The 19222-nt window shown below is 44.7% G+C and overlaps 1 protein-coding gene and 1 long non-coding RNA gene across 3 annotated transcripts; both read right to left on the bottom strand.

Annotated features, from left to right (window-relative positions):
* Positions 1–5279: 5279 nt before the first annotated feature.
* C28H10orf53 (chromosome 28 C10orf53 homolog) lies at positions 5280–14885 on the bottom strand. Its single transcript, NM_001168003.1, has 3 exons — positions 14789–14885; positions 6308–6427; positions 5280–5641 (listed from the first exon to the last, which is right to left on the bottom strand). The coding sequence occupies exons 1-3, from the start codon at positions 14883–14885 to the stop codon at positions 5577–5579; spliced, it is 282 nt and encodes a 93-aa protein (NP_001161475.1). The 3' UTR covers positions 5280–5576.
* LOC132344154 (uncharacterized) lies at positions 7310–11749 on the bottom strand. 2 transcript variants are annotated; one of them, XR_009493283.1, is made up of 4 exons: positions 11568–11749; positions 11270–11410; positions 8962–9116; positions 7310–7688 (listed from the first exon to the last, which is right to left on the bottom strand). It is a non-coding gene; the product is annotated as an uncharacterized lncRNA (long non-coding RNA). The 2 variants fall into 2 exon arrangements; XR_009493282.1 differs by lacking the exon at positions 8962–9116.
* Positions 14886–19222: the final 4337 nt, after the last annotated feature.

Below are 19222 nucleotides of genomic sequence, written 5' to 3'. Positions count from 1 at the left end.
AAGTAAAGTCGCTCAGTCATGTCCGACTCTTTGTGACCCCATGGTATGTAGCCTGCCAGGCTCCTCCAACCACGGGATTTTCCAGGCAAGGATACTGAAGTGGGTTACCATTTCCTTCTCCAGGGGAACTTCCTGACCCAGGGATGGAAGCCGGGTCTCCCGCATTGCAGGCAGACTCTTTACCATCTGAGCCCCCAGGATGAACCAAAGCGACAGTGGAAGTCGCCAGTCATGTCCGACTCTGTGACACCATACAGTCCATGGGATTCTCCAGGCCAGAAGACTGGAGTGGGTAGCCTTTCCCTTCTCCAGGGTATCTTCCCAACCCAGGGATTGAACCAGATCTCCTGCACTGCATGTGGATTCTTAGCAGCTGAGCCACAAAGGAAGCCCAAAGAAAGGCAATGCCAAAGAATGCTCAAACTACCATACACTTGCATTCATCTCACACGTGTAAAGTAATGCTCAAAATTCTCCAAGCCAGGCTTCAACAATACATGAACTGTGAACTTCCAGATGTTCAAGCTGGATTTAGAAAAGGCAGAGGAACCAGAGATCAAATTGCCAACATCCTCTGGATCATTGAAAAAGCGAGACAGTTCCAGAAAAACATCTACTTCTGCTTTATTGACTATGCCAAAGGCTTTGACTGTGTGGATCACAACAAACTGTGGAAAATTCAGAGAGATGGGAATACCAGACCACCTGACCTGCCTCCTGAGAAATCTGTATGCAGGTCAAGAAGCAACAGTTAGAACTGGACATGGAACAACAGACTGGTTCCAAATCAGGAAAGGAGTACATCAAGGCTGCATACTGTCACCCTGCTTATTTAACTTATAGGCAGAGTACATCATGAGAAATGCTGGGCTGGATGAAGCACAAGCTGGAATCATGTAAGTGTGGGTTTTTATTAAGTGGATATGTGTGGTGTGTGCTAAGTTGCTTCAGTCGTGTCCCACTCTTTGTGTGCCTATGGGCCATAGTCCCCCAGGCTCCTCTGTCCACAGGATTCCCCAGATAAGCATCTGGAGTAGGTTGACATTTCTTACTCCAGGGGATCTTCCCACCCAGGGATCAAACCCGAGTCTCATGTCTCCTGCATTGGCAGGCAGGCTCGTTATCACTAGGCCACCTGGGAAGCCCTAAGCCTATACAGGCAAATCATTTTTGTATGTATCTGGACTCCAAGGAATGGAGCCCAGATACTGCTGACAGGAGCCCACAATATCAGTGCATCCCTGGAGTCAGAGTCTTTGGTCTTAAATATTATACATTGAAGGCATTAATAATGTAGGCTGGACTGAGCTTCCCCCCAACTTGTTACTCCTGCATTAAGAGGAGTTGACACCATTCTTCTGGATCTCAGCTCTTGACCTCTTCTGAATAACTGCTCAAACAGGAACATGCACTTTGAAAAAGATCCGTAGCTATGCAGCCAAAGGTAGTCCAATACCTCACTCAGAGAAGGAACATTTCCTATCAGGAAACGACACCCTCTGCAGCGTCCTGCCCCTCTGCCCCAGGGAGGGGAAGCCAGGGCCAAGGGCAGTCACTGAGCTCTTTGCTCTGCTGTTTCCTTTTACCAGCTTAGTGCCACTCAGCCTGGCCTGCCCTGGCTCGTCCTTTCACAGGGTGACCTCTGGCCCCCATGGAGGAGAACACGGGTTTCCGCTCCAGACTCAGAGCTTCAGTTCACATCCAGGACTGACGCCATCAATCACACTACCACGCTGCTGCTGCTTCTGCTAAGTCACTTCAGTCATGTCCGACTCTGTGCGACCCCATAGACGGCAGCCCACCAGGCTCCCCTGTCCCTGGGGTTCTCCAGGCAAGAACCCTGGAGCGGGTTGCCATTTCCTTCTCCAATGCATGAAAGTGAAAAGTGAAAGTGAAGTCACTCAGTCGTGTCTGACTCTGTGCGACCCCATGGACTGCAGCCCACCAGGCTCCTCCATCCCTGGGATTCTCCAGGCAAGAGGACTGGAGTGGGTGCCACTGCCTTCTCCGACACTACCATACGAGTAACCACAAATGGACACTTTCCCATGGACAGGACAGGGAAGCCCGGCGTGCTGCAGTCCGTGGGGTCACAAGAAGTTGGATGTAACAGAGTGGCTGAACAACAACATCATGAACTGTTCAAGAGATGTGGGGAGGAAATCTCTTCATGCCTTATTGCCACTGACCCGGGCCAGCATTTTCTCATCTTTTGCCTGGATCTGGCCAACTCTGTGTTTCTTCTGGAAACCTTGCACCCACAGGGTGTACACACATTGTCGTTTGAATTATTCTCCTCCGTGGTGCCACAAAGCCCACAAGCTGGGGATGAATGTTTGGTGTGGGGAGATTTGAGCATCAAATCCCAGGATATTACCTTGCTTCCGAGGATGTTCGGGATACTCTGGAGTCCTTCAGAGTCCTTCTCATCTTTCACTGCTCAAACAGCCCAGCAGCTTACCTTGGAGACTGATCTGTGACACAATTCTCTTGACAAGTTTTGCTTGTCAAGGTTTTAAAGGGTGAACCCACAAGAGCAAGTACAGCCAGGTGGAAGCAGCCCCGGGTGGCTCCTAAAAATTTTCCATTCTTTAAAAAATTTTAAGGCTAGATGAAAAAAGCTTACCAATTCCAAATTTCATTATAAGACTAATAAGATAGTTCTATGCTTCTAATGGCACCCCACTCCAGTACTCTTGCCTGGAAAACCCCATGGATGGAGGAGCCTGGTAGGCTGCAGTCCATGGGGTCACTGAGGGTTGGACACGACTGAACGACTTCACTTTCACTTTTCACTTTCATGCATTGGAGAAGGCAATGGCAACCCACTCCAGTGTTCTTGCCTGGAGAATCCCAGGGAAGGGGGAGCCTGGTGGGTTTCCATCTATAGGGTCGCACAGAGTCGGACACGACTGAAGTGACTTAGCAGCAGCAGCATGCTTCTAACTTTAGTCTGAAAAGACACTTTCTTTACACGTTCTAATAGGAAAGAAATTGATTCGACGTCTTACAAAACTTAAATGTGATTTAATTAAGTGGCACTTTAAAAGCATTAAAAGGCAGTCCAAATGTCTAGTTTGTTGAAGCATGGAGTACTTTTGCCTTCAATTGGGAACAAGCCGAGCTTCCTGTGTCACTGCAGGGAGATAGCTTTTGAAGACGGGAGGCAGAGGGAGGCAGAGGAGAAGGATAAGTAACGGTTCCTTAGATCAGAAAATGATTCCATTTCCAAAGGAAATGCTCTTCTTAATCAATGACAGAGCTAGGTTATATAGACAGACCACCTCTATGCCAAATTCTTGATTTCATTTTAAATGCTTATTTGAAAAGTACCCCGCTCCCCAACACACACACACACGTGCGCGCACATACGCATAAGCAAAGTAAAAATAAATTCCATCGCTGAAAACTTTCACATAAAGGAAGAAATGATAGTCCTGCAGGCCTCCTCTCTCCACCCGCCCCCCCACCCACCTCTCCAAACCTACCACGCAGAAGTAACCCTGGGATTCTCACGGTAATGCCGATTCATGTATCATGTAACTCTGATCTAATTGGAGCACAGCATCCTGGGCACACGTATTTCCCAGGAGCTGTCTGCACTTGTTTTCTTTTCTCTTAGACTCTTGTGTAATTTCCCCCTCACCAGCCTTTCTGCTCTGGCCATGGGGAAGGGAAAGCAGGTTGGGTGCATGGAGGGTGGAGGCTGCTCTGAAGCACAAATACAGACCAGGGTGGGAGTGTGTCAGAGGAGGGCAAAGCGACTGCAGAGTGGACCCCTTGTACCAGTTAACACTGAGGAGCTGAAGCTACCACATCAAATGCAGATGGGGAAGCCTGCAGTTTTATTTCCCAGCCTTAAGAAGTTTTGGCAGTAAAAGTGGGAATCACTATTCAAGCAGGAAGAAATTTCCTGATTCAAGATAGAATGGTTAGACAGTCAGCAAATGTTTCAGTCACAAGGAAGGAAGTTCAACATAAAATCTGAAGTTTAAAAAAGAGATACGTAATGGATGTGTATGGCATGACCCCAAATTGGTGAAATCTATTTCTATGTATGGCTAGCTCTTAATGAACATCCAGACACAACGGGAAGAAACCCAGATTGAAATAAACCAAAATTATCAAGTTTGCTTTACCTGCATTGTTTCATGTTACTGTAACGAAAATGTACTTCTCTTCTAGTGAAAGGTTTGTATGAAAACAATCACTTAAACGGATCTTTGAGAAAAAAGGGACTAAATCCAGAGTTACAAAAGCCTTGTGACAACTGGCACCAGACACCAGGAAGCCTTGTTTTTAGTCTCAGGTTCACAGGAAAGATGATTAAATATTTCCAGAGTCCTAAGCAATTCGTCATCTCTGAATAAAATCTGGTAAGTGAAGCTTGGGCTGAAAATGAAAATTCTATCCCTTATTTCATCACATGCGAGAAAGAACTTGTCCAAGTGGTTTCATGGAGCCCCAGACTCCTTTGAAGCTCTGGGCTGCAGGTAGGGGTTGAGGTTCCCTGGAGCAATGGGGAGGATGGCTCTCCAGGTGCAGGAGGCTGTAGGGAGCAGGGTAGCCGCCTCCCTGTGGGACGTGCGCCCAGAGCCAGCTGCTGCCTGTTGCAGGCCCTGAAAGCCCTTCTCTTTCACACAGTGCCCAGAGTCTTCTGCATCCGGCTTTCTTCAGTGATGCTTTCTTGCCATGAGCTCACGTTTAACATCGTTAGATCAACGTCTACATTTCTCCCCTCTCCTTTACTCTACAGCTAAGAATGCATGCTACAGTTGGTACATAGAGCCTAAAGGAAAATGAACACCATTTTGACATGGCTGAGCTTGGCACTGACCACAGCTAAAACTCTTCTTTAATTTCATTGACTTTGTTTTCCTCCAGAGGAAATGGGGAGCAACTTTCCCCTTCTCTCCTGGCCTCTTTTGGGCCCTGTACAGACCAGCCTGTGGGTCTGGCTAATGCAAAAGAAGGCAGAGATCATTTGCTTGTTTTAAAGGAAAATAACTAGATATTTGCCATTAGGTAATTGTATAGCATGCATGTATATAGCATGTTGAATATTATTCCCCTGGGAGCAAGAAGTCAACCTGTAGGAATAGGCAGGTTTCCAAATACTGACATTAACTTTTGGTTCAGACTTTCAAAGCCCAGTATCCTCCCGCCCACCATCCCCCTCCTGCCTTGTCTTTAATTTTATCACTTCCTAGCTCTTCACTTACTGTAGAGTGGGGCCTCTGATGCTTCTGGCAACTTTGCGTTATTAGCAAGGGATGGCGTTTTGTTATTAGATTGCATTTTATTATTTCCTTCAGCTCGATGTGTACCTGATATTGGAGGGCTCACTCTCCCTATGGGTTGAGGTTGAGAGATGCTGCAAATGGTGAGGTTTATTACTTTTGTGGGCTCTGTTTCCTTGCAGCCAGGTGAGAAACCTATGCAGGCTGAAGGACGGGGGTGCTGCCTTGTCTGAGCCCAGCATCCAAGGCCTGGAATGGCTGCTTTTGTCTGAACTGAAGAATGGCCGGAGGCAGCTGCTCTTCTGTTGACACGAGATGCCTGTTCCCACGAGAAGATCAGTAGGCATTTAGTACAGCTATCCTGGCCTCTCTGCACAGTGGGTCTAGTTTACCGTCACCTCCTAGGGACATAGATATAATTTTATTTTAGCCAGCTTTATATATTTTACAATGTCATGTCATAGAAGACATACACACAGCTTCTACTAGGAGAGCATTTCTGAAGGTTCCAGGTGTGTAAACTGTTAACTAGCCTTTAATAGAGTATTAGTGTATTGGGAAAGCTTTTACTTTGAGCGGAGTGAGGCATGCACAATGCCAGCCTGCTAAGCCAAAAGCTCTCTGGGGCAAAGAAATCCATAGACTGTGGCTGATGATGCCATGCACTGCCAGCATATTGACTCTGATTGTCTTAGCCAGCCTAGATAAAGTAATCAAATGGAGCCAAAACCATTTTCAAAGCAAGTAATAATAAAATGCACATTATTAAAATGAAAAGCAACAACACAAAACAACCTATTCTCCCTAAATGCGCGTGGCCCCATTTGTAGTCCAAAGCTAAATTTCATTTTCTTTCCAACCCTCTTCTGTTCTCACGTCCCATGAAGAAGCCCAGAGCATCACGCCCTTTATTGTGCGTGGTTTAGGATGCACTCATTCGTGCGTGACAGAGTAAGAATTTAAAACTGAGAAAGAAACACAGTTTGAATCTGGGCGGAACACAGTGACTGCTAAACTGGAAATGGACGTGCCCTAGAGAAAGCAAAGTGCTGGCGGGAAGGGTTTACCAAACTCCAGGTCTTTGATGTTGCAGCGGAAGACAACTTCTCCATTCACCATGAGCTCCACCACATTCCAGTCTTCTATCTTCTCCAGGAGGACCTGGTGTCCATCTTCAGCCAACACAGCTGGAAAAGATGGAGAAGGATGTGGGTGCCATGGGGACAGATGGACCTGACATGCAGATGTCTTCACGGATGTCCGCGACTGACATGCAGATGTCTTCACGGATGTCCGCGCTGGCCTGCTCTCCAGCTGTTCATGGCCATAACTCAACATCCCTGGTGGGTGCCCACCTGGTACAGCCTGACATGCCCTCCGCTCTGCTGGGAAGCACAGCCAGAGACCTGAGAAATTTTGGTTTGGGTTGTGATTTGTGCCAGAGCCACATGCTCAGTGAAAATATGAGCTTTCTTTAGGAAGAGTTTTTGAGTGGTACTCGGTGTTGGAGGGGATATAGGAAATTAGGTAAATTCTTATCCTGATAATGGAAATATCAGTTGGTCACTTTTCTGGAGGGCAATTTGGGAGTAAATGTCAAAAGTCTCAAATGCCTTAAAAATTAGAATTAAAAAAATGATTTTAATCTCTGATCCAGGAAATTGCACTTACAAAAAAAAAATCAGAAATACAGGCAGACTTTTACAACAATAAGCTCCTTTCTGTAGGAATATACTATTAATGATGAAATACTGTGAATCACTTACATGCCCAATAATAAGAAGATGGTCAAGTAAATGGTGGTAAGGCACATGATAAGATTTTATTTTGACATTTTAAAAAGTCTATGAATTTTTAATAGCAAGAAAAATATTTGTAATATAAGCAAAAAATCAGGGTTACATTTTAAGATGTATTAAAAATATGTATTCAGTGTAATGAAAGTATATGTGTATATTAGGAAAAAGGGAACTATCCAGTGGTTATCTCTGTGGTGAGATGATGAGAAACTTAAAAAAAAATTCTTTTAGCATATTCTAGGCTTTTTAATAATAATGAGAAAAGAATGCTTTCAGAGTTAATGGACTACATTTTTATTCTCCCCTTTGGAATCTGCATTTTAGCTGTTACATTCACCAGTGCCTTCCCTAGAGATAAGCTATGGGAAAATTGTTATTTATTTTATAAAAAGTTTATTCTTTATTATGGAAATGTAAGGGTATATGAGCTTAGGAGAAATGGTGTGCATGGGACAGCCTGGAGCTCTGTTTTCTCCAACACATTTCTCCCCAGGTCCTGATATCTTCACACTATAACCTCCATGTTGGAGTTTGTGCACTAAATCACCACATTTGGCAGTCTTTGTCGGTGAGAATTTTGGTGAGGACAGAAAGAGAAATCAGATGGGAGGACGGCATGTTTTTCAAAGTTTCAGCATCTCAATCAGGCCTAGGTGGAGAAAAGCCAACATTATGATAGTTAATTGCATTTAATTACAGAGACAATTGCTGTTTCAAAACGCTGGCGTGTCCACTTCTTCATCTTTCAATCAGTTCAAGAACATCCAGCCCCAACTGTGAACATTTTGATTGTGTGATTTTAATTTCACTTCTGGAAAGGAACTTCAGAAAGCAACTCAGCGAGGATCTCCATTAGCAAGATAGCACCCCTTGGGCACCCAGGGGTGGCCCTAATTGTCCTCGTGTCTGCTAACATCTCTCTCTGCAGAACACCCACGTCTTTGGCATATTTGTGTTATTGCATTCTATTTCAGTGTCTTATGCTTAAACCCTTTGGAGGGAGGCACTCAGTTTGGAGCAGGGACTTATTTAAATGAAGCTGTCTGCCCAGTTTGGAATAGTGAAGGGATTTTCTAGGGCATAAAGGCATAAAAACTCTATAGATGGCTTTCTGGGGACCCTGTGCCCCCTGGCAGTGCCTGCTCCGGAGAGGGGGGCACAGCCTGAAAGGGAGAGGCTACCAACTGGTAGGGGGAGGAAATTTGGTTTTCACGACCCTGGTTGTGCATTGTCTGAAGACACTCCTGGGACGTGTAGTTCAATTTGACTGGAAAAAACCAGGAACAAAACAGCTTCTGCACTCTCATCTCACACTCCACCTCTATCGTAACAACCCCCAAGCCTGGGGGTTCTGGAGGAAAGGCGCGCAGGTTCTGTCTGGGGCTGGCCTCTGTGACCACAGGATAAGGGACGAGAGGCTTTGTAGGAGATCTGGGAAGACGTGCCCACCCCGCCACGATCTGACATGGTCCTTTCTCTGCGGGGCACATCTGGCCGAGCCCCACATGAGCCTCTGGATTTGGGGTTTGTTTCATGAGAACAGTGGCAGTCTTTTCACGCAAGGTATACCTAAGACGTCGGGTTTCATCTACCAAATAACCCACCCTGTGGAGGTGGCAGGTGGTGCTGAAAAATGGAATCTGCCTCAATATCTGAGCAGATGAAGTCTCCCAGGAAGAAGTCCTCATAACAGTCCTCTTCAATTTGCCTTATAACGCTCTCTGTTTCCTTCACTGGCCACAATCCATCTCCCTCCGGGGCGGGGAGGGGCCTGTTAATACAGCTCACTGAATAAACAGACTCATAATGGCACTGGACACCTCCAAGGACCCTTTTGACATAAATCCGCATCTTATTAGAGGGATAAGCCACCTCGGCGTCTACATTGTCCACTCATCCTCAGATGCCCATCCCCTTCTCACCAGTCCACAGTCCAGGGTGTGTTGAGCCTGGCGGTGGGGCAGCGAGCACAGGCTTAAGGGATCAAACCCAGAGAAGCACCAGATTCCTGCGGTTCATCCAAATGCCACCTCTCTACGTGGAGGACACATTTTTCCCTATGAGCTGCTATGGTTGCCTATTCAAAGAAAGGTCAGATAAATATACTCTGTGCAACAAAGTCTTTGCAAAGGCAGTGGTTAAACTCCAGCATAAATCAACCAGAAGCTCTAAGGCCACCTGCAGATAGCCTGACTCTTTGAAGTGGCACCTCATTCTTCATGGGGGAGCTGGGTGAACTGGAGGGATATGGAAAAGCCTCCCTCTTCTCAATACTGGTGGAGCTGTGTGCCATCTACAAATGATTTAGGAAGTCAAGGCAGACAAACAGGCATCTCCCCCTCCTCTGCTCACCACAGATGCAAAGTCGATGACATTAACAGGTGCAGTTAATGCATAACTAGGGACAGGAGGATGGCACCCAGAGCATCTCAGCTAAATAAGGACGGATTCTATTCTCCTGAGTCTCTGTCTCTGCAGCAGGTCATTTGGCAGACTTAAGTACAGCAGGCAAGGGGTAACTGTGGCTAGGGAAATTAACACTCTTTGTTAAGTATGAGTTGGTTTAGTTTCATCAGTCTTGAGGCCATAGTCAGGATATATTTGCTGAGCTTTTATAATTCATGGTAAAAAAGAAAGAACTAAACGTTTCAGATTGCTTAGGGCAGGGTAAGTTCAGGAGAGATCAGGCATATTTCCAAAGCCAGCAGGGTTTCGGGAAATGATGGAGGACTACGATTTTTAGAGAAACGCACAGAACGTGAAGGCAGGTGTCACAGACACGTGTCTGCAAAGGCACCTCTCTGTGCCTGGTGTAATGTGCGGGCCTGCGTGCTCAGTCCTGTCTGACTCTTTGTGCACCCCATGGACTCTAGCCTGCCAAGGTCCCCTGTCCATGGGTTTTCCAGGCAAGAATACTGGTGTCGGTTGCCGTTTCCTCCTCCAGAGGATCTTCCTGACCCAGGGATCAAACTCACATCTCCTGTGTCTCCTGCACTGGCAGGTGGATTCCTTAACCACTATGCCACCATGTTAGTTGGGTCTAAAGTGATGGGGGAGTGTTGGACAGAGAAAGGGGAGCAGATGCTCCCTGCTTTGCTTCTGTTAACACCTTGGAATTCGTCACCGGCCCTCAGTAAATATTGGCTGAGAGTATTGTATAAATTACCATTCAGGGATATACAGAGCTAACTTTAAAAATCAACCACCTGCTGACACCTTGCAATACTCAAGTCTCCAACCATAAAAATTCTCCCTTCAATTTTCTCAAAATACTCCCTCCCCTCCCCTACTGTGGGAAGAGCTGCCTGGACTGTTTGTTTCCTCATCTTCACCCACTCCCTCACCTCCTGCTGCTGCAGCCTCAGCCCACCTTCTGAACCTAAACTGTCAGGGGCAAAGACCCATCAGTACCTTTGATGACTCACACAGTTCTTCCCCCCAACCTTCCAGCAGACTGATGCTCGGACCTACCTCCTTTCTTGCTTCTTAGAATACTTGGGCTGCCAAAAAGTATTTTAAACTCTCAGTTTTATCAGATGATAAATGTAATGCAGACTAGTGATTTCTCAAAAACCTTAAAAATTACAGAAAATAAAGGACAAAAATTTAAAAATCACTTATAATACTTCCTCCCCTCTTTGTCTTTTTCAGTGGAAGCGAGCTCATAGTGTAGATAAAATTCAGGAGTATGCTTTAGTCTTTTAACACTGTGCTGTGGTGATCCAGCCTGTCAGTATACACAGATCTGCCACAGTTCACGTGCTTCACGTGATGGATGAACCGCAATATATCCAGCCGTTCCTTTTTCTGGTTGTTTCCAACTTTTCACAATGACCAAGGAATGCAGAAAACGCTCCTGGGCACGCTTCCACGTGTGTGTGTGAGCTTTTATGTATCTGTGTAACTGAGGAATGGAGCAGCTGGATCCCACAGTGTATGGTTAAGTTTCAGGACACTGCCAGCTTGCCCTTCAGAGTGACTGTGCCGACTTCCCCTCCCATCACAGGGCTCTGAGAACGCTCTTTTCCTATGTTCTCCATCAGTCATGAATTCATCTTTTTCTAAAGGTAGCTCCTGCTAACAGTGTGGTGGCCATTCGCCATTTTCTCTTGGAATTCATATCTTACCCTACGCCTCCAGGTTGTCTGTCTTTCCCGCTCAGCGGGACCCCTGCCCCACGTCCTGTGGTCTGCCCAGCTCCAGCTTCCCTTGTTTCCTCCACAGCCTCACCTTCTGTGGTTCCAGTGTTCAGCTCTATGCAGGTTCATCTTAACTAAGATTTATCCATCCTTAAGATATTCCAGGCACAGTTTCAGACTCCAGGACACAGTGGAGAATAGAGCAGACAAAAATCCCTGCTACCCTGAAATCCTGGTAGGAGAGAAGGATAACAAGAGAAATAGGTGAAACATAGCTATGTTGGATACTAATGAGCACTAGGAAGAAATAAAAGAGGAGGGAAGGGAGATAAAGAAGATGGAGGCAGAGGGAAGTGTCGACATTGTCAATGGAGGTGCTCAAGGAATACCTGTCCATGAAGGTGACTTCCGAGAAAGACCTGAAGGCTGAGGGAGTAAAGACCAGGCAGGAATGTGTAGAAAGAGCATCCCAAGTAGAGTACTTCCAAGCTCCAAGGTAAAAGTGGGCTAGGTGTGTTCAAGGTCGGCGAGGAGGCTGATACAGCTGGAGTAGAGTGAACAGGAGGGGAGGCTAAGCAGCAAAAGGAGGAAATGAGGTTAGGGAGGCCGTGTGGAGCCTGGCTGTCCACTGTAAGCCTTTGGCTTCTCCCTTGAGTGAGCTAAGAGCAACCGCAGTGTTCTAGGAGGCAAGGGCCGCACTCTCACTCAGGTTTAGTGGCATCGCCTGGCTTTGGGGCTGAGAACAGACTACAGCAGACAAGGTGGTCACAGGGGACTCAGGAGACTCAGTGAGGAGGCCAGGGCAGTGACCCAGGCAGGAGATGACTGACACTGGTTTGGACAAAGAGCCAGAGGGTGGTGGGAGGGAAGGTAAGACAGGGTTGAATTCTGCAGGATGCTTTGAAGATAGAAGCAGCAGGATGTGCTGCTAGACGAAGGTGGGTGTGAGGGAAAGGGAGGCGAGAAGGATGCCTGCAGGGCTTTTGGTTTAAGCAAAAGAATGGCACTGCTGTGAACCGAGATGGAAAAATGCAGGAGAGACTGGCGAGCACTAGGGAGGCTGGTTTAGGAAGCCTACCAAGCATTCCGATGACAATGAGAGGTCCTGCTTGCAGATACATGACTTGCAAACCTGTTCTCCCATTCTAGGTTTTCTTTTTACTTTCTTAGTATTGTTCTTTGAGGCACAAAAGTTTTCAATTGTAATGAAGTTCGATTGTTCTATTTTTTCTTTTGTTACTGATGCTTTGATGTTTAAGAAATACTTGACAAATCTAAGGTCATTCAGATTTGCCCTTAAGATTTCCTCTAAGAGTTTTTTAGTTTCTAAATTTAGACCTCTGATCCGTTTTGAGTTAGTTTTTAAATATGGTATAAGAGTCTCAGATCAGATCAGTCGCTCAGTCGTGTCCAACTCTTTGCGACCCCATGAATCGCAGCACACCAGGCCTCCCTGTCCATCACCAACTCCCAGAGTTCACTCAGACTCATGTCCATCAAGTCAGTGATGCCATCCAGTCATCTCATCCTCTGTCGTCCCCTTCTCCTCCTGCCCTCAATCCCTCCCAGCATCAGAGTCTTTTCCAATGAGTCAACTCTTCTCATGAGGTGGCCAAAGTACTGGAGTTTCAGCTTTAGCATCATTCCTTCCAAAGAAATCCCAGGGCTGATCTTCTTTAGAACGGACTAGTTGGATCTCCTTGCAGTCTAAGGGACTCTCAAGAGTGTTCTCCAACACCACAGTTCAAAAGCATCAATTCTTCGGCGCTCAGCCTTCTTCACAGTCCAACTCTCACATCCATACATGACCACTGGAAAAACCATAGCCTTGACTAGACGAAACTTTGTTGGCAAAGTAATGTCTCCGCTTTTGAATATGCTATCTAGGTTGGACATAACTTTCCTTCCAAGGAGTATAAGAGTCTAATTTTATTCAAAAGATATTCATGTGGACATCCAGTTTTTCCCGTAAAATTTGTAAAAGAATAAAAAATGTGCCCATTGAATAGTCCTGACACTCATGACAAAAGTCAATTGACTGGAAATGTGATGATTTACTGTCCGGATTCTATTCCATTGCTCTTTATGTTTATCCTTATGAAAGTATCATGGTATTTTGATTACTATAATTTTGAGTAAGTTATGAAATCAGCAAGTGTGATACCTCCAACTTTGTTCTTTCTCAAGATCGTTTGGGCTAGTCTCAATCCCTTGAAATTACCTGTGGGTTTTAGGATGACTTTTTCCATTTCTGCAAAAAACCATCACCAAGATTTTGGTATGAATTGCATTGAATCTGTACACCACTTTGAGAAGTATTGTCATCTTAGCACTATTAAGCCTTTAAATCCATGCCCATGGTATATTTTCCCATTTACTTTGATTTTCTCTCATTTCTTTTCGCAATGTTTGTAGCTTTCAGTGTATAAGATTTGCATCTCCTTGGTTAAATCTGGTCATATGTATTCTGTTCTTCTAGATACTATTGTAAACAGAGTTGTTAGTTTCCATTTCAGATTGTTCATTGCTAGATATAGAATTACAACTGATGTTTGTGTGTTCATTTTGTATACTTAAACCATGCTGATTTTACGAGCTCAAGCAGTGTTTTTGTGAACTCTGGGGTTTTCTAGCCAGACACTGCCTGGATCTGAAGCGCATCCTCCTGACCTGCTCTTCCCATCTCCATCCTCTTAGGGAGCACCAACGCTTTTACTTTAATCCACCACCCCTTTATGGCTGTTCTGGCCCAAGCTACTGTTATCTCTCCTTTGGACCGCCCCAGCAGCCCCTCATCTCCCTGCTTCCATTCCTGGCCCTCTAATCTGTCCTGCGTGCAGCAGTCACAGTCTCATTCCCCTGCCTAACACAATGCAGCCTGCTGGATCTGGCCTCTGTCCACCTCTCAGCCTCATCCTCCCATCAGTTCAACAAAGACACAGGTCATTTGTTCATGCTTGCAGCTTTTGCAGACATCAGTCCCACTGCCTGGAATGCTCTTCCTTCCTTTTCCCTAGTTAGCTTCTCCTCATTCTTTAAAGCTCAACTCAAATGTAATTCAGGCAAGTAAGTCTAGTTCTCTTTCCTCTCCCCTCCAATTACGGCCAGTGGGAGGTCCCACTATGATTATGCTGCTCTATCAGAAGCATGGCACAGCTGACAATTAGTAGCCGACAAGGACACACGCACTTCAGGGTCTTGCATCTTGTTCACCGGTGTGTCCTTGGTATCTGGAAGAGTGTCCAACAAATACAAGATGCTCAATAAAGGCTTATTGTATGAATGAAAGATCAAGGGATAGACTCTCTGCCATTTTCCAGCCAGGTGACCTTGGAAAAGTCACTTAATACTCCTGATCCTCAGTTCCCCAATGTGTAAAGCAAGGCATGTAATCTCTCTATTCAGGAAATTTGCTACTCAGCACCCAGTGGGGTCACCGTGTATGTCTGTTCTTCCCTTAATACTAGGCAGCAGGGGTTTAGGGAAGACTTCCAGAGAAAGTAGGAAGGAAGGAAGTCTAGGCAGAGGGCACAGGCTGCACAGATGCTCAGAGGCTGGGGTGCCCCTGAGCACGGGCAGTTGGATGGCCCTTTGGCGCTCGGCTGCCTACCTAGCAGGCCCTCCAGGCGATAGGTGCGGTGCTCCACTGGCAGACCGATTGAGCTGTATGGCCCATAGCGCATGATGACCTGCGCGTTCTCGGGCATGGCCAGGCCTCTTGCTGGGGTTACAGCGCAATACACACTGCTAGGCAACTGCTCTTCTGGCCTTAGGCGGGGGTGGGCGTGGTCACGCGGGGTGGGCGGGGCCACAGAGGTTGTGGGTGGAGCTGGAGGACCTGCACCCCAAATGACCAACCAAGTGCCTGGCGTGGGGACTGGGGATGAGGAATCTTGAATGCCTGCACCTACTGTGTGCCTACTTCTGAGGTGCAGAAAAATGTAGTGATGTCGGAAGCCACTTGCTCTCGCAACCCTCACAAGCTGGTAAACACGGTATTTCAACCTGGTGTGGCAAGTGTTAATGATAAATAATAGCACTTAACGACCTATACAGCTAGTTACATAAAGTTTATGTCAGGCGACAAGCTAACACGTTCAGTGTTATCTCATTTAATCATTTTGCCATTCTTATGAAGTAGGTTATGTTTTGTATTTACAAAACAGAAGCTTGGAATGGCCAAGTAACCTTCCCAGGCAAGTCAGGCACATGGTATAAACTGGAAACCTTTGTAAGGTCTGTATGATGTCTTTTTATTTCTCTAGCCTGGTATTTGTTGGAACTCTTGAAACTGTGAATTTAAGTCTTTCATCTGTTTTTGGACAATTTTGAGCCATTATCTCTTCACATATTGCTTCTGGCCCCTTTGCTCACTTTTCCAGGACTCCAGTTAAATGTATGTTACACTTTCTCAACGCATTCTCATTGCATTCCCATTGCATTCCCACGGTATTATTCTCACGGTCTCTTCTCTCCTGCATTTTTCTTTCTTTCTTCCATGCTTCATTTGGGATTGTGTATGTATGTATACATATGTTCATTTTTGCTTGTAATCCAGTTTATTAATTTTCTCTGCAGTTGTGTCTTAAATGCTATGAAACCCATCAATCTCGTTCATTATTTCAGCTGTTTATTTTTCAACTCTAGAATTTTAGTTTAGTTCCTTTTCAAATTTGCTGTGCCACTTTTTTATACAGTTGAATTTCTTGCCAAGTTTCTTAGGCCTGGTGTTATCTTCTTGATCATTATAAAAATACCCATGTTATACTCTGTGTTTGGGAATTCCACTATCTGGAGACCCTGTGTGTCCTTTTCTATTGTTATTTCTGCTAGTTTCTGTTGATTTGTCTTGTCTCCTAGAGTGCTTGGTTTACTTTAATTGTGTACTGGACACTGTATTAGAAAACTTATTTGTAGAAATAATTTGAGGCCAAGCATGATGTTATTTTCCTCTATGGAAGACTTTATTTTTCACTTCTTGCCAGGGCCTGGTAGCACCAGCAACCCAGGATCATCTTAATACAATTTCAGGGTTTGAGATTTGCTTAGCCATCCAGATGGCCTGAAACTGGGCTGCAGTCCATGTGGAGGTTGGTTTATTTGTATTTTTTCCCTCATTTCTGTGGTGCAGTCTTTTTGGATCCTGGCCCAATGAGGGTGGTGGCTTACCAAGATTCATTTGGTGGTGTTTAACACTCCAGTTTTTGGAAGCCTAACTGCAAACTCAAAACTGCATCTCATCTTTTAGGTTGCCTATTCAAGATCACTAGATAGCTCCAGAGAAAAAGCATCTCAGTGCAATGCTCGCTCTCATCCTCTCCCTGATCCTAATCCAGTTAGCTCTTTTATGATTTTCAGGAAGATTTTAAAAATATATATGCCAGGTTTTTAAAGACATCTTATGTAGGAGGCATAGTCTGAATTAAACTACTCTATTGTAACCAGAAACAGAAGTTCTCCCACTGAGAATTTTTCCTGAAGTTGCATTGAATCTAGAGATCAACTTAGGGAAAACTGAATGTTTCTGAGGCCTTCCTATATACCATACTGAAATATCTCTCCTATGGGGCTTCCCAGATGATGCTAGTAAAGCACCCACATGCTAAATGTAGGAGACATAAAAGACAGATCCTTGGGTTAGGAAGATCCTTTAGAGTAGGAAATGACAACCCACTCCAGTATTCTTCCTGAGAAATCCCATGGACAGAGGAGCCTGGCGAGCTACAGCATATGGGGTCACAAAGAGTCAGACGCGACTAAGCACGTGTGTGCACACACCCCTCTGCTTTATTTAGATCTTCCTCAATGCCTTCTGTGGGATCACACAGAGCCGGACACGACTGAAGCGACTTAGCAGCAGCAGCAGCAGCAATGCCTTTAAGTGTTGTTTACCATTACCTGTGTATGGTTTTGCATGTATTTTGTTAGATTTACTGCAAGGCATGTATTTTTTTTTCTTTTTTGGGGAGCCACAGCGTGTACCTTGTGGAATCTTAGTTCCCTGACCAGGGATCAAACTCATCCGCACGAGTGAAAGTGCAGAGTCTAACCACTGGACTGCCAGGGAATTCCCTAAGTCATATGTTCAGCGTGTGATTTTATTGTTGTATAAAATGAAGTTGACTTTTACATATTGATCTTATGTAGCTACCTTAACCGTGTCTTATGATTTCTATTAATTTTTTATTATTTATCCCCTGAGTGGGAAGATGTTAAATCACCACGTCAGTTTAAGATTATAGCACTGTCCAGAAATTGTATTTCTTCTTACATCAGTCTTAATTATATTTTTCTAAGAAATTTTCAATCTGAGTTGTTTTGTCAAAAAACAAAAATGTTTTTTGACATTTTTGACATAAACTGGTTGATGAATTTTTGCCATCTTTTTATTGTCTACTTTATTGTGGTTAGGTGAGTTTTTATTCATAATATTACTTGTTTTTTACCTTCTTTTTTTATTTTACTGGCTTTACCTGTGACTTGTCTATTTTGTTAGTCTTTTCAAAGAATCAGCTTTTCTGTTGGTTAGCTTCTCTGTTGTTCTTATTTTTTCTTTCATTGATAGCTGTTTTTGTCTTTATTACTTTCTTTGAGTTTACTGTTCCTTCTACTTTCTTTGAGTCTACTGTTTGATCCTTTTTCTTACTTTTTTAAGCTATCTTAACTCATCAGTCTCGAGTCTTTCCTCTTTTCTGTTGTAAGTATGAATTTCCCTCAAAGCATCACTTTTGCTGTATCTCAGAGGCTTTTTTAAAAAATAAAGTTTCCTGTGCTATACAGTAAATCCCTGTTACTCATCTATTTTATCTTATTTTTTAATAAGCCTTTTGGTCACTCCATGAGGTATATGGGATTTTAGTTCCCCGACCAGGGATTGAACCAGGGCCCTCTGTATTCAAACCACAGCATCTTAACCACTGGACTGCCAGGGAAGTTCCTATCCCAGAGGTCTTGATATGAGGTATCTCTATTTTCTTGCTCTAAATATTTTAAAATTTCCACTATTATTTCTTTTTTGACCATGGGTTTTAGAATGATGTGTTTTTTGGATTCTGGAATATTCTTAGCCATTTTCTCTTTAAATAGTGCTTTCCCCCTATTCTCTCCCTTTTCCATAGATTTTATTTCTTTGCAGTGTTAAATGAATCTATTTCATAGCTCTCTCAGTCATCTCTTTTCTCTAGCCTTTGCAGTGTTGTTCACCTATTTGTCTTATCTGCTGCTTTCCCTCCTATAAGCCATTTCTTGTGCTGTTTGTGTTTTTTGCCCGTGACCTCATTTTTAATGGAGTGTTTTCCCCCATGGGGGTTTTGGTGTGTTCAGGGTTGTGGAAATTGGTTTTGTAATTGATCCTGCTGAGGTCCTTTGGATCTTACTGACCTAGGCAATTTGAATAAATTATTGGTTTGGAATTCCTGCTTTAGAGATAAGACTCAGATTCTACATCCACATATAGCATAAATTTATAATGAAAGTTCTTGTGGATGTCTTTTACCCATCATCTGTAGCCCTATGTGAATAGCATGGTTCCTCAGTGCTCGCGTGGACTGATGGGCAGAGTGCTTCTAGTTCTTTTTACAGAGTTAGGACACCTCTCTGAGGTTCTGGTTCAGTGTTGACCCTGGCTGGGCTGAGGTTATGTCCTCTCAGCTTGCAGGGGTGGAGAAGACCACTGTCGACTGCTGGAGTCTGTATCTGCTCTGATACACCTTTAGCTCCTGCTCACTGCTCTGTTTTGGATAGCGGGTTTTTTCCCCCCTAGAATGTGGGTTTATTTTCTTTGTTTTGAACTTGACTATGTGTTTAAACTTTTTTTCCTCTTTGTGTGTATCTTTTTATAGTGGAAGGGGCCCTCCTCTATCAGTTCAGCCTGCTGTTTTGCAGTTTCTTAAATGTAAGAGACCAAGGACAGATGGATCCAGTGACATGAAAGGAACAGATATAGGAAGTGAAGTCCCACGAGGAGATGGGAGAAGCAGTAGAAGAGAGCAAAGAGAGAGCTGGTCCTTAGGACACGAGGGTGAACGGGGCTTTGAGGAAGGCG

The sequence above is a fragment of the Bos taurus genome, chromosome 28 (assembly GCF_002263795.3).
Source record: "Bos taurus isolate L1 Dominette 01449 registration number 42190680 breed Hereford chromosome 28, ARS-UCD2.0, whole genome shotgun sequence".
NCBI lineage: Eukaryota > Metazoa > Chordata > Mammalia > Artiodactyla > Bovidae > Bos > Bos taurus.
Note: the sequence above shows the minus strand (reverse complement) of the source record. Positions and strands in the feature narration are given on the sequence as shown.

Excerpts from the sequence above, each read along its gene's own strand:
- C28H10orf53 (NM_001168003.1), bottom strand. The coding sequence starts at position 14,885 with ATGCCCGAGAACGCGCAGGTCATCATGCGCTATGGGCCATACAGCTCA. Across the intron at positions 6,428-14,788 it reads TCGCCTGGAGGGCCTGCTAG|CTGTGTTGGCTGAAGATGGA; the intron begins GTAGGCAGCCGA and ends CATCTTTTCCAG. Across the intron at positions 5,642-6,307 it reads CATCAAAGACCTGGAGTTTG|GAGGTGACGGTAAACTAGAC; the intron begins GTAAACCCTTCC and ends CTATGTCCCTAG.